The sequence below is a fragment of the Pteropus medius genome, unplaced genomic scaffold (assembly GCF_902729225.1).
Source record: "Pteropus medius unplaced genomic scaffold, Ma_sr-lr_union100, whole genome shotgun sequence".
Classification (NCBI taxonomy): Eukaryota; Metazoa; Chordata; class Mammalia; order Chiroptera; family Pteropodidae; genus Pteropus; species Pteropus medius.
This window is the reverse complement of record NW_024349800.1, coordinates 25109363-25124154: the sequence shown is the minus strand read 5'-3', so window position 1 is coordinate 25124154 and position 14792 is coordinate 25109363. Positions and strand designations below refer to the sequence as shown.

General features: G+C 31.0%; 1 protein-coding gene across 10 annotated transcripts in view; it reads right to left on the bottom strand.

Moving 5' to 3' along the window:
- Positions 1-14792, bottom strand: part of USP34 (ubiquitin specific peptidase 34) — a 210222-nt gene that overhangs the window by 51939 nt on the left and 143491 nt on the right. For 8 of the 10 annotated variants that reach the window (XM_039887053.1, XM_039887052.1, XM_039887050.1 and 5 more), the window contains 10 exons: positions 14252-14334; positions 10569-10609; positions 10311-10435; positions 9118-9270; positions 8072-8176; positions 6671-6726; positions 6454-6574; positions 4036-4219; positions 3511-3674; positions 319-384 (listed from right to left, as the gene is read on the bottom strand). In XM_039887053.1, the coding sequence (XP_039742987.1) occupies positions 319-384; positions 3511-3674; positions 4036-4219; positions 6454-6574; positions 6671-6726; positions 8072-8176; positions 9118-9270; positions 10311-10435; positions 10569-10609; positions 14252-14334 (1098 nt within the window). The remainder of the gene's footprint in view (positions 1-318; positions 385-3510; positions 3675-4035; positions 4220-6453; positions 6575-6670; positions 6727-8071; positions 8177-9117; positions 9271-10310; positions 10436-10568; positions 10610-14251; positions 14335-14792) is intronic. The other 2 variants (XM_039887055.1, XM_039887051.1) reach the window with 1 other exon arrangement.

The following is a 14792-nucleotide window of genomic DNA, read 5'->3' as shown; positions in this document are numbered from 1 at the left end:
TTAAAAAATGGATTATTTTTATAGTTTTGGGAGTGGGGATTAAGAAAGACAAAGAGAAATCAGTCAGAAAACTCTAACCCTAAGGAGGGTGACCCTGTGACAGGAAAAGGATCAGATACAAGAGATTCTTCAAAGGACAAATAACAGGATGTAGATTGATAGCTGTTAGAAGTTATTGTAACAAAAAATACCAGTAACTGATCAATTAAGAGTAACCATTCAGGACAAAGCCAATACAAATGAACTCCATTTAATGTTTTCAGCTTTGTCAAAATGGTATATTCTAAATAGTTTTCTGTACACAATTCTCAAACATACCATTAAATATGTAAACATTTTTTGAAGCTCCAGAAGAGTGGTCTTGTGCTTCATATCTTCTGAATACTGGAAGTCAAAAGAAAACTTTTCATTAAAAGATACTGATGGCAGTAAATTAGACATTCCAAGAAAGTATTACAATGTATTTAACACTATTTTTTTTCATTCTTACTGCTATGTGTAGAAAAAGCATAGATATGGTATATTCTTTCTTTAGCAATTCTAGCATTTTAAAAATTGGAGCATTTTGTTCATTATATAAATACTGCCATTACTACTATGTAACAAAGGTGAATAAAAAGATCTTTAAAAAATTGCTTCCCAGATCAACACTCTTTGGTGCAATGCTGATTTAAAAGTTGGTGATTTTGTAAAAACAAAAAACATTTTAGGTGTGCAACTAAGCTGTTTTCTACAATAAATTCACACATTAAAAAAATGATATCTTGCCTTCATCAAGTCACATACCTTTATTTTTTTCTAGAACAAGAGGAGATCCTTAACATTGCAGAGTAATACTGGCCAAGAGCTTTGAAAATCCTCTAAATATTTCAAATATCATTAACTGAGATTCAGGAATCTGGCTAGACTCATTCACTAGATATTTAGTAATGAACACCAGCCTTATAGGAGAGTTCCACATTCATGCTAGATAGTTATTAGATATACCATATCCCATTTAAATATTAAAATAAATCTCTGAAATATTATCTTACTACCTGTCATAATTTTGAAGAAGCTCTGATAGTCTCATGGAATAAGCTTCCTATATGCCAAAAGCATACATTACTTATTTGTGTTGAGTGCAAGTAATACGGCTGTTATTTAAGAGCATATATTCAACTGTGGACACAAGATAAGGACACTGAAATTGAGATCTGTTCAACATATAGCTATCATAAAAGCATATGATATTAAGGCAATAAGAATTAAAAGTAATCAAATTGGCAAAAATAATTACAGTATATTCCTGGCATATAGTAGGTCTAATATTCCATGAAATTATGAGAATAGTCACATAAACTGACATTTTCCACTATATAAATATCTAATACATGCAAATTGTTAATAATCTGGAATACAAAAGTGTTCAGGAATGAAGACCTGGATTTATATTTTCATTATTGGAGAATAAAGTATTAGTTGGCTATAGAACAGAAGTGACTGAATTTTTTAAAATCAAGTCAGACCAAGGATATTTTATTAAATGTGCAATTTCTAAATAAATCTATATCCTACATATATGTATGTATTTACTACTTAAAAGAATACATGTTCACACCCATTAGGATGACTATTACCAACAAAACATAAAATGACAAATGTTGGCAAGGATGTGAAGAATTTGGGATCCTTCTGCACTACTAATAGGAATGTAAAATGGCACAGCTACATTGGAAAATGGCATGGTGATTCCTCAAAAAAACTAAATACAGAATTACTATATGATCCAGCAATTACAATTTTGCACATATACACAAGATATGAAAGCAAGGACTTGAATGTGTATTTGTACACTCATGTTCATAGCAGCACTATTCATAATAGCCAAAGGAGTAAGCAAACCAAAAGTGTCCCCTGACAAATGGATAAACAAAATGTGGTATATACATACAGTGAAATATTATTTAGCCTTAAAAAGGAAGGAAATTCTAAAACATATTACAACATGGATGAACCTTAAAGACACTGTACTAGGTGAAATAAGCCAGTTACCAAAGGACTAAATGTTGTTATGATTTGACTTATAGGAGGTACCCAGAATAGTCAAAGTTATAGAGACAGGAAGTAGAATAGTGGTTGCAAGGGGTTTAGGAGAAGTGAGAATGGGGAGTTAAATATTTAATGGGTACAGAGTTTCAGCTGGGAATAGTAAAAAAATTCTGGAGACTGATGGAGGTGATGATTGCAATGTGAATGTATTTAATACCACAGAACTGTATACTTATAAATAAATGGCTAATATGGTAAACTTTATGTTGTGTACATTTTACCACAATTAAAATATATGTAGCTTTCTATAAGCTTTCTGTGAACATCAGAAAAGGGAATAAAAATAACTAACATTTTCATTTAATAATCAAGTGCCCATTAACTAGAGTACTTTCCAAAGTCAAGTCAAATTCTATTCTGTATTTTTGATGCAGAGACAAATCTAAATTTAGTTCTTAACCAAAAATACCATTTATGAGACTTACAATTAGCAGATCTGATTGTTCTTTCTGTTAATATATACTAATTCCTGACAATGCTAATGATTAAAAGGTGGTCATTAATATGACAATGAGAAAAACAAGTATGGCTAAATCATTAGCTAAAAAGAAAATTACTGAAAACATGCTTCTTTGATAATAACTTGTTCTACAAATTTATGCAGCTAGGACCAGCAAATTTAGTCACAAAATTTCCATATGCTAAATGAAATCAATTATTCAACTATTTCTAAACATAATGTCTCAGATGATAAACTTAAAAACATCAATGTAACTGAAGCCAAAAAGCAAACTCATTGAGTATACTATAAACTGGAAGCCTTAAAGCATTAACTTAAACATATTAAGAATTGAATAGAGATATATAAAGAATTGCAATACTTTGTTGGGGGTGGTGGGGAGCCAGGACATCAAGATGACATGATGGAGGAAAACAAAAACTCAAGTGCAAGCATAAAGAAAGTTTTCCAAGAAATTTTAAAAGCAGTGCTAAGCGACAAACTGAAAATAGTCCACGGTAAAAAAGAATGAAAACTAGAAAGAACAAATAACGAAAATAACAAAGCAGAGCTTATCCAAACAACTAGGCCTGCAATCAAATTTACTTTGGGATAAATATTAAAGAAACAAGTTTAATGATCTTGGTACTATTTTCCTATTTTGCTTTGTGCTTTGCTTATTTTCTATATAATTAAAATTTGTATTTATTTTTACTGACAATACCATGTCACTGTATACATTCAGTATGTATATTCCACAACTATGCTTTCCTTTGAGAAATAAGTTATACTACAATGTTAGTAGTAATCTACTGAAATGTAAAAATAATTAAAACATGAGTTAGCTAGTTACGTAATCAAATTTTCTTTTTTAATTCACATATTACTTTCTCATAATAGTTTAGTAAACTGAAAAAAAGTCAAGATTTATCAACAAAATTTGACTTTTAGTTTTAACTTTTAAAGTGAGGAAACTGTACCTTAGCAGTGAAGACAGCCTGTCTTGCCTCAGGTATCATATAAAGTTGCTGAATAGTGGAAGCCAAGTAACATGTAGCTCCAAGGTTAGTCAGGCCGACAAATCTACACTCAGCACGGACATCCTCGTGAGGCCAGTAGTCCCATTTATAAGGTGCATGAGCTGCTGAAAAAAGAGGGAGGAAAAGATGCACCCCCCACCAACAAACTATTAAACATAATGTATTCTGTTTTTATTAATAGACGCTACTTACCTCCATTACATATTTAGTTAATATATATAAAATATTATACACAGTAATTTTTAAAATTAGTAAGAACACATAGTAAAACTAATTCATTTCCTAAAAATTCAAAGGACTGTCACAACTGTATTTTTAAAAAATTTTTACTTTTTAACTTCTGTAACATCCTAGCAACAACAATTTACAATGTTAAAGTGTGTGAACAGCAAATTCTTTTATTAAATCATGCCCTCTAAAAATGTCATTTCTGTATACGAAAGATTAAAGGAAAAGAATACTTACACTGCATGTGTTGTGCCATAACCCAGTTGTGTATTAGCCTGTAGTTCTCAACAGATCCCTTTACCATCTCTACTAACAAATCATAAGCAGCAGCTCTTGAAGAATGTGATTTGCACTTTGGCTGCTGTCTATCCTTTAAACTAGGCAACAAAAACAGGAGATTGAAGATATCTCTTAAGAATTCCTGGAAAAAAGAAAAAGACCAAGTACATTACATAAACTAGGTTATATGACAATCTACAATTTACTAAAAGACTTTAAAAACTTAAAGTGGCATCATATACTATCGTCCGAAAGTCTTCCCAACGATCATTTCTTTTAGAGAAAAGAGAATGGGTGGAGATCACTATCACTCTTACCTTCCCTCCCTCTTGATACCTAAATCAGTTCATTCTTACAGATTCCCATCTACAATGCTTTTATTTTACACTCCATTAACTGACCAAAAGTTTTTGTTAAGGACTCATTACTCCCTATCTTGACTGCCTGTGCATTTATTTAAGTTTTCCATTTCACTCTAATAAAAATAATAGTGACAATAGCAGCAAAAGCAGCAAATTACTCATTAGAACTTTTAGGTGCCAGATAATATTCAAAGGCTCTCTGAAGTCACAGAGTTGGCAGGTGCCCGAGTCAGGATTTAGACACCAAGTCTTTAATTTCTATACCAGTGAAGTTCGAACTGAGGTGCAAAGTTTACCATGTAAAGTACAATCCAGATGTACTTTTTCCTAAATTTGATCTCCCTGAGAAAGGGTCACCTTTCCCACTTGTTCTTTCTTAACCTTCTTTGGTAAAGTACCAAAGGACCAATTACCTCCCTCACGCCTCTCCAATACTACTATGGTACATCGTTCTGGGATAAAAAACTTCCTGGAGTAGTGTCAAGAAAAGAGGTAATATACTTAAGACTGAGACTGCTATCCATTTAGAAATGCTGGATTGTCAAGCTGGCCTTGGCTGTTATCTGGAAACCTGAATGGTAAACAGTTCCCTCCTCTGATATAAAACTTTCCCCAAGTGATAAAAGTGGCTCACTACCTGTTTGTATTTGGTTTATGCTGAATAACTGCTTTCAACCTGGGAATCTGAAATTTCAGTGACTGTGGTTAGTTATGCAGATACTATGTGCCTATATGACTCACCCCAATAAAAACCCTGGACACCTAGGCTCGAGAGCTTCCCTGGTGGACAACACCACATGCGTTGTAACATTCATTGCTGGGAGAATTAAGTATGTCGTGTGCAACGCCATTGGAACAGGACACTTAGAAGCATGTACGTGGGATCTACCAGACTTGGTCCTATGCTCTTCTTTTGCTGATTTTATTCTGTATAGCCTATTGTAAAGTGATGTACTTTGTTTAAAATGAATCAAATTTAAGAATTTATATGAGTATATAACAGGTATGCAAATGTGTTCCTGCAATGTTCTTTTACGAGAAACATGCCAAGAAAGATTATTTCTCTCTTATGTATTTCAATTAAAAAAAATTTTTTTTAATGTATTCATTTTTTTTAAATGAAGAAAGCAGATCACATACTGGTATTTACATAATATAAATGATATATTTGTGTCTTTAACAGTCACAGAAAGTCCTGGAAGGCCATCACCAAAGCATCAGGAGAAATCAAACTATGTATAGGAATCTTCTCTTTGCACTAGCTAAATTTTTTTTCCTTATTTACAATGATTCTTTACTTTATAATGATATGTTATCAAAAAAAAACAACTAATATATTTATATTTTAGAATAAAAGTTATATATTGGTTTATAACTTAATAAGCAAGGCTATTACTCAATCAAATTATTCCCAGTAAGTGTAATGGAAAACTTAAAAAAGGACTTAGAACTAGCACAGGGGGCTTTGTGAAATAGGGGAAGTAGCATGGATTTAAGACAGATAAGACTGTCACCTTAGCCTATCTCAGGAATCCTTAGTCTATGCCCAGGACAATCTTCCTGTCAATGCAGGCAACGGCAAAAGTGCCAATGGAAAAGTGAATAATTTAATCTAAAGAGTAATTAGACATGTGTTGGTATAGAGTCATTAAGTGTATCAAACATTCAATAATAGATTTTGTCAATTTGGCCTTTAAATATGAAATAAGACAGGTACTCTATATGACTACTTATTAATTCCGTTGTGTAAATTATTAATTCAAAATAGTCGACCCTACCAAACTGTATTATCAGAGTTTGCCTCTCTCCAATCATAGGAATTAAAACTTGTTTCTGCATTCTAAAAACAAGCTAAGACTTATATTTCAAGGTTCATTTTATTCAAAGTTCACTTTTCCTACCACCAATAAAGTTCTAGCAAACTTTTTGTTTGCATGTTTAAGAAAATTTCACATATCCATAAACAAAAATTCCAATCAAATTTCATATAGACACTAGATGTCTTAATGCCTACCTGTCCTTCCCTTGAAAATTTAAAGGGTGGTTTGTGTTTAATAACACTTGTTGCGAGCCTTAGGAGTCCTGTAAGCCCATCATCTTCTATATTACCATCTTGATGATCAAGGATCTCTCTGCTACACAAAAGAATACAAGAAAACAAGATAGTTCACACAGTTACACCCTTTATCTTTTCTCAACAACATAATTGTCAATCTCACATCAAATTTTACCTTCGAATACAGTCAGCCAAATGTCGTGCCAAAGCATCTAAGTCAAGGAGCGTTGTCTTAATACAAAGAGAAAATACAAAATTCAAATATAAATTTTTATGTTTAGTAGTTCAGAGATTATTAAAACAACAACAATAAAAAACCCTTTCCTTGTCAGTAACAAGAATTCAGTTCTCCTAAATTCATTAATATACCTATTAAATAACAAATAACTCTTTACTTATCATGGTCAATTAATAAAATTATAGATGTAAATACATCACTGATAGTCCTTTAAAAAAGATACAATGAAATAGTAATAAATTATGGTACAGAAATTTACTGAGAAGACTCTAAGGTTTATTGTTTTAGTTTTAATAATTTTATTCAGATGTAATCACATACTGTACAATTCACCCACTAAGGTTTGTTTTTAATAGCACCTTTAAATTAGGCTTTAAAAATAAACTTAAATGTACAGTTAAATAATTTCACTGTACACACAAAAATTTTTTTCAGATTTTATAAAATAGAACTTAAGAGGATTCTCAAAGAAACTCAGATCTCTATGAAGGAAAGTAACTTTGGCAAGCAAGAAATATTAGATTCCTATTTTAAATGGGCAACCCTAGATTTAAAAAAATTAATGTTTATCTGGCATACTTTATGAGTAAAAAAGTTAAAACATTCAATATTTATAATTCTTCAAATGAAAAGTAGAAAACTTTAAGAATTCATCACATGTAAGCTGTTTCTTAAAAATAGAAAGTTCAAACACTACAGGATATTTTAAATGTAAAGTATACACACACTTTGAACTATATAAAAAAATGAGACAATATTTACTAAATATTTATATATATTTTCTTTAAGTGTTTCTCATTTTTTTCTGAGGTCAGATAGATGCATTTGTGCTTACTAAATTTATAAAGGAGAAAATATAAGCATTTATATGGCAAGTGTGTCTTTGAAAAACTTGTTTTAAACACTTCTTTGGATGAAAATATTTTACTCTAATATAATTAATATATCAGCAAACTGATAGTATTTTAGCTTAAAATGAGTTATTTTTGAACTACAATTTTATTTACATTCAGAACTCCAAATCCATATGCTATTATAGAAAGTTGCATTTAAATTTAAAGTCTAAATTTCATGTTCCAAATAAGATTTTACATCCACAAATCTTATTTGGAAGAGACAGGAAACTACTTACAGGTATCAGATGAAGACATTACAACAAAGAGCAAAGTAAAAAGAAGAAAAGCAGAATAGAAAGGCATAAATAAATACAGTGGAAAACTTATGACATTGTTAACTCATAGACTGATAAAAATGCTTTTAATAAGGATCTATAAAGTTAAGAAAACACACGTGCAAAATTCAACTCTGTTAACTAGTTAATGTATTTCCTGAACATACCTGACTAGCGTCCTTTATATGTATGTTGTCAACTAATTTGCACAACAACCAAAAATACTCTTTACATCCAGGTTTTAACATTGGTTCCTCTTCATAATCATCTATCTATAAAAAAAAATTTTAACTTTGTGAAAACATTTTAAAAAGGGAAATAACTTATATTACAGTATATTTAAGAAACTACGGGCTTTATGAAAAAAATTAAATCCCAATGCAAACTAAACAGTATTCATATATTAACAAAAAAATAAATAGAACTAGTTTTTATAAAACAGAATAGGTACATAAGTGAATAATATGAGAACTCTCAGAAAAACATTACTCTCAAATTAATTATAACGTACTTGGAACATACATGAATAACATATGCTAAATAATGTGATACAAATTAAGAATTCATTGAAAATGTGGGAACAAAAGAACCTATGGAACATGAGTATATATAAATCTAAACACATGCAATGGCCTATCAGTTTTGAAATTAAAAAATGAACTCATTATATTTCTTAAGTAGTCGATGATAGAATATTATAGAGGAGAAAAATGTAAATCCTACAATGTATCATATTTCTGGGATTAGTAAAATTTACTTATTAATGGACTCTGGATTTATCATGTGGTAGAAGTCTTTTATAAGGCTAGTATTATATACACTGGAGCAAGGAAAGAAACTGAAAATTCAGAATATCATAAGAATAAAAAAAACCCTGTGTGACTGAGAAGAAAGCAACATTTATGTTTCTGTCTTTCAACTTATTAACACAAGGCCCAGAACCAAGTAAGAACAAATGTTATTTCCAAACAGAGTATCCATAAGAGATCCCACAGAGCTAAAATCAAAGCGCATAGATTCCATTTCCAGGTATAACATGGACACGTGTCACATTGCGGTCATTTTAAGAACTATATAACTATTATTCTCTCTGTAAAAATTATATATGGTAACCAAGTACTCAAAATTACTGCAAGGATATAACACAGTGATAAACCTGGGACAAAGGAAATTGAAAAAACAGAAACTGCTCCTGAACACAGTAAAATCTTACCCTGACAGGTTTGAGTGCTTGAGCATCAGGAAGAAATTTCAACAATGTTGAGGCAGCCAACAGCAGAAAAGAACGATTGATTGAGTCTCCTCCATCCAGCCCTGACAGAGATAACTTATAAAGACCATTGCAAGACTCATGACGGACTGCAGTCTAAATGAAAAAGCAAGTTCCAAAGACAGTCTTAGTTAGTACTAAAAAGTTAATATATTAAGGTTACTATGTTGGCAGAAATAATATGTTAAGTGGCTTCTTTAGCAAAGTATTCACATACTCATGCATGTAAATAATATATGATTTGAATAAAGTACTCCAAAGTATACAGTAATATGTAAAAACGTATTTTAGAAATCTCAAATATGGCTGTAAAATAAAACCAACAAATAAACACAACAAATATAAAAGGGATTATGTAGAGTATATTCACAACTTATTTACAAGGTTAAGTAACAGAATAAAATATTTTCATAACTAGAAGATATTTAGAAAGTAGTTAAACTAGAACATTTTACAGATTCTAAAGGACTTGCCCAAATGTCACAATGGTTATCTTGGACAGAGCCAGAACAAGAACACATAAGCATTCAATTAAGAGCTACAGTTTTAGACAGTGCTGTCTTTCAAAGATGTGATTGTTGTGGCTAAGTGATTACTGAGAGTGTGTTTCTACTATTTCATTTAGCAATATGAAGTAATATCAAGATACGGCTAGTGAAAATTATATTGACCTCAGTGTCAATAATGAAATCAAAAGAAAATATATTTGACTTATTTTTAGTCTCTCTTGCATCTAAGGATATACTCCAATAGAAAAAGCAAAAGAAACTTCTCTAAAACATAAATTACCAAAATAAACACTCAAGAACCACAAACCGGAAAAAGCAATTTAAAAAACCCAAAAGCAAAAGAATCACTCTGTAAACAAATATTTCAGAAAAAGACAAATATGAATGCCACAGAATATTTAATGTTCACACTCAAGTGTACATAGTTCAAACATAGTTCAAAACACTCTAGATCTTAAAGGATTAAATAAGCGCAGATAATGTGATATTCTTATGGAACCATGTCCATTTGTTTCCATATATAACTATATAGTTCTTTAAGAACTATATACTTTTTAATGTTTTTATTATCAATGCTAGTAATATAAAAATAAAGAGCAACAGTACTAATCTTAATGTTTATCTTACCTCAGGAATAAGGAGAGTCAATTTCTTTAGCCAATCTTGTAAATGATCACTATCTGCAAGGCTAGATTTCACTAAAGAACAGCAATGAGCCCAACTCACCAAGAGCCACATTGAATAATGTGAAACTAAAGAAAAATTAGAAAAAAAATACAGCTGTCAGGGCTTGTGCTATAAAGAAAACACTATCATTATTAAAGATATTATAAATATAGTTATCCAAGTATTTATTATTAAAAATTAATTTTGTTGAACCCTCACCTTCATGTCTAGACCTGTGATCGGACTGAGCTTTCAATACTCTGTAAAGTAAAAACACAAAACAACCACTAATTAAATTCAGCAATGAATTAAAAAAAACTCTATTTATTACCACATATTCTTTAAGGTATATACAACTCTCTCTCCAAAAGATTGGATTTTAAGAAAGTTACTTTTCTTCGCTATAGTCTTTATCTTTTATTTTTAAAATCACTGGTAAAATTTTATTATAGCAAACACCAAATGAATGTTCAGATTTAATAAAATTTGAGTGAATCCAATAAATGAACCCTCAAAAACTGCTCATGATTTAGTTACTAAAGACATGTATTACAAAGAGAAAGGTTCTAACAGTTCAGAGTCAAAACCCGAGACTCCTTAAAAAATAACCATATATTAACTAACATAAAATGCCTTTCCTTTGACAGGACAAAAATTCTAAGATGTGCTAACTTATATATAGAGGGCCAAAGAATGAAAGAAAGAGACAAAGGTATTTAACCAGTTAATAGCTGTGGGGCAACTAACAACAGACTGCTCACATTCCTGAATGTATGCTGGAGCTTTGAAACTTCTACAGCAACCACCAGAAGCCGCCTCATCTTGCTTATGCATGAACTTTCAGGACAGTTTCCCACAACCAATCAAAAGTAGTAAATATTTCTTCCTCAGAGACTATGCACCTATCCTAGAACTGCCTCCACTTCACCTTTTACCACCACCGCCCCATTATCTGTAGCCAATGTAAATTCTTTCAAAACAACTTACATCTTTCTTCACAAAACAATGTATAAAGGAGCCTGTTAACTCCAGAACAGCTGTCAATGTTGCCTACTCCATCTAGCCCTGCTGCTGGTGATTTAGATTTATTGCCCCCACTAGGACGTGGTCCTTTTCTGGCTAGCATTTGGCCCAATAAACCCTTTCTTTCAGAAAAGCTTTTAGCCATGAAAGTTTCTGTTTAACACTTTCGCACTGTTAATGCCACTTTCTATCAAAAATGGTTAAAAGTAAATTATTAAAAAGTAGAGAAAACTGATTAGTTTAATTCTATAGGATTTCAGCTCCATTTTTCTCCATATTTTTAGTAACTTCGATGGAAAATGTTATTATCTCAATTTAAAGAAATCTAAATATTAAAATTTTTCATTTAAACAAAATGATTAAATATGGCTTATTTGCCTTACAAATAAGCTGTTAAAAAAAAAAGAGCCAATCTTTACCATCCCCACTTCGTCATAATTCACAAAATACCTTTCAAAATATCAAAAAGGCTCACCAAAATTATTGAAGTAAAAGGTGCTAAGAAGTCAAAATTTTTAAGTCAAGTATTTGGCCATACTACATTTTAATTTTTATCATATTGGTATAATATATTTAACTTTACCATAGCAACCTACCCATCTATCTTTTAAATCTGTAGCATTAGAAGATTTTTGATAACGTAGACAAAAAGTTCTGTCTAGCTGTTGTAATTGATAAACTTCCTTGCACCATATAAACTGAAGATGAGAGCTTATGAAAAAATAACAATGCAGAAACAGGAGCTGAGAAAACATAGAGATGGGGTAGGGGAGCTCACAAAGACTGTAATGAGGTCTGTAAGAATGGAACTGGTGGAATGAAAAACAAGAATTGCCACAGAGTGAACCAGCTTGAAGAGCAGCAACAGATATCAAATCTGCACATTTATTTTTCATTGTTTGAGGTTAACGAGGTGAACAAAAAGCAGACTAATGTCAGCACTGAATTGCCTTAACTCAATATATTGTAGTGTGTGGGATAAAAAGGTAGAACGCGTGTTAAGAGGACGAGGAGGAAGAATTAAGAATTATTTAGCTGGACAGTAATTGGTGGTTGGGGTGTAAAATGTATTTTATCATACAAATCAAAGGCACGTTCTTCATTTCCCCATGTTATTCATTAATAAGCTTTAATGTCAGATAAGATGCCTGGCATTAAAAATACAATGGTTAGCAAAATCAGTTATAGTTCGTATAGAATTTGGAGCCTAGTGGGGTAACACAGATATTAATCAAGTAATGAATGTGAATTCAAGTGAGACAGACACTAAAGAAAAGTACGTTAGAAAAAAAGTAATCATGTTATTTATATGCGACCACTGCCTATGAAGGTGACTTTAAAAAGCATCTAAACAGTTAATTAGCTATTAACCATAAATAGGATTAAGCACTTTCAAAGGTGTTTACATTAGCTTTATAAATCATTTCAGCACAACGGCAAACTTTAGTCCAACATAACACCTACGGAATACTTGGAAATTAACTTTACACACTTTAATATACTTTATGTAATTATTTAAGGCATAAAGCCAGCTCCCCATGTATTAGCAATGATTATATCACATATATTCATTACTATAATTTAATGGTAACTTCTGTACTGTACTTTTGTTAATCGAGGGCCTAGAAGCAAGGAAACACTAGAAGCAATGAGAATACCAAACACCCATATTTTGTAGGTTCCCCACCAAAAGGAACTAGAACTTCTTAAGGAAATGACTGATTCTAGGACCAAGGAAAACTACAAACCTGGAAGATCCTGCAGTAACAGGAAAAAAGATTCCTCCCCTCCATGCCAAATAATGAGGTATGCAAAAGGACACATAAACGAGCCTGAAGAAGCCAACTCAAGTATAGTTTTAGCAAAGTGAATACTACTAGTAACTAATTACAACATGATCAATTTTAAAAAATTGATACTAAATAAACGAGAAAGCTCTTCCTCACAATAAGATGTAGACTAATAAACATAAAAGGAATGGTAAGAATTAGAAAATCACTAGAGTTTGTAAACATACTAATATTTAATTCAGGCAAGAATCATCACTGAATTCTAAAAATCAATGAATGAAAATTTTATTACAAAGAAATTAAAGCAATTGCAAAATATATTCCTAGGGTTTACTTTTAATTACTAAGGAAAACTCAGAAACCTTATTGTAGAGAAACCTACAGGAAACCAGATTAACTGATCAAAATCAATATCACTAATAATGGACAAACGTTCATCACCAGATTGTATTGGGAAAGACACATTATTTATTGAGTATTCCTGCTGAAAGGCATACTCTGAATCTATTCATGAGGAATAATCAGGAAACATAAACTGAAAGGTATTTTATAAAAGAATTGGCCTGTGTGACTCAGAAATGTCAACAGCATCAAAGAAAGGCTAAGAAAGTACCTCTAATTAAAGGAAATGGAATAAATATGACAACTAAATACAGTACATGATCCTGGACCAGGAAAAGAATTGTTATAAAGAATACTGAGACAAGATGAATAGCAACTGATTGTTTAGATAACAGTATTATATCAATGTTAGATTTTCTAAATTTGAATATTTTACTTAAGAAAATATCCTCGGTCTTAAGAGATACACATCAAATTTATGGGTAAATGGTCATAATGTCTGAAACTTACTCTCAAAGATTCAAGACAATATGTAAATAAATGTGTTTGCACAGACACAAATATACGCTCATGATTATGTGATAAAAATTGACAAAATGTTAATAATATGCAAATCTAGACAAAAAGTATGAGAATTCAGTGAAACGCTCTCATAATTTTTCTGTTAAGTATTTTTTCAAAATTAAGTTTTAAGACACTGTGTTCTTACTTTAAATACATACATAAGTTATGTTAAAAGTTTCATACCTAGGAGCCAGATTATCATACGTATAAGCAACAGACATAAGTCGCTGAATCAAACTGGTTCCTTGTACAAGAACAAGAAATACCTTTAAAACAAAAAAACATTAAAAGTCTTTAAGTACATTAAAACACAAAACTGTATTTTTAACCCAAGACTCCATATTATTTTAATTTTTATCTATAGGAAATATCTTAAGAATGGCTATTTGAAAATACTATAAAAATATCAAATATTAGAAAACCAGAATTTTGAAACCAAGGTTAAAAACAGCAACTTTAAAACGAAAATATTCAAAATTCAGAAATACACAAGCAAAACTAACCTGTGTATTTAATCTACAAATTCTCTTGCATGTTGCCCCATTGGGTGAGAAAAATATATCTATTACATATTAGTGTTTTTTGGGGGCAGTGGGTGAAGAATTAAACATTTTTTACTTTTGAAATAAAAAACAAGTCAAGCAATGGAAGATTCCTCAACTATCCTAAAGTAAGTATAGAAAAGCAATATAATATACTAGGGATACAGAGCATGGGTTCTAGG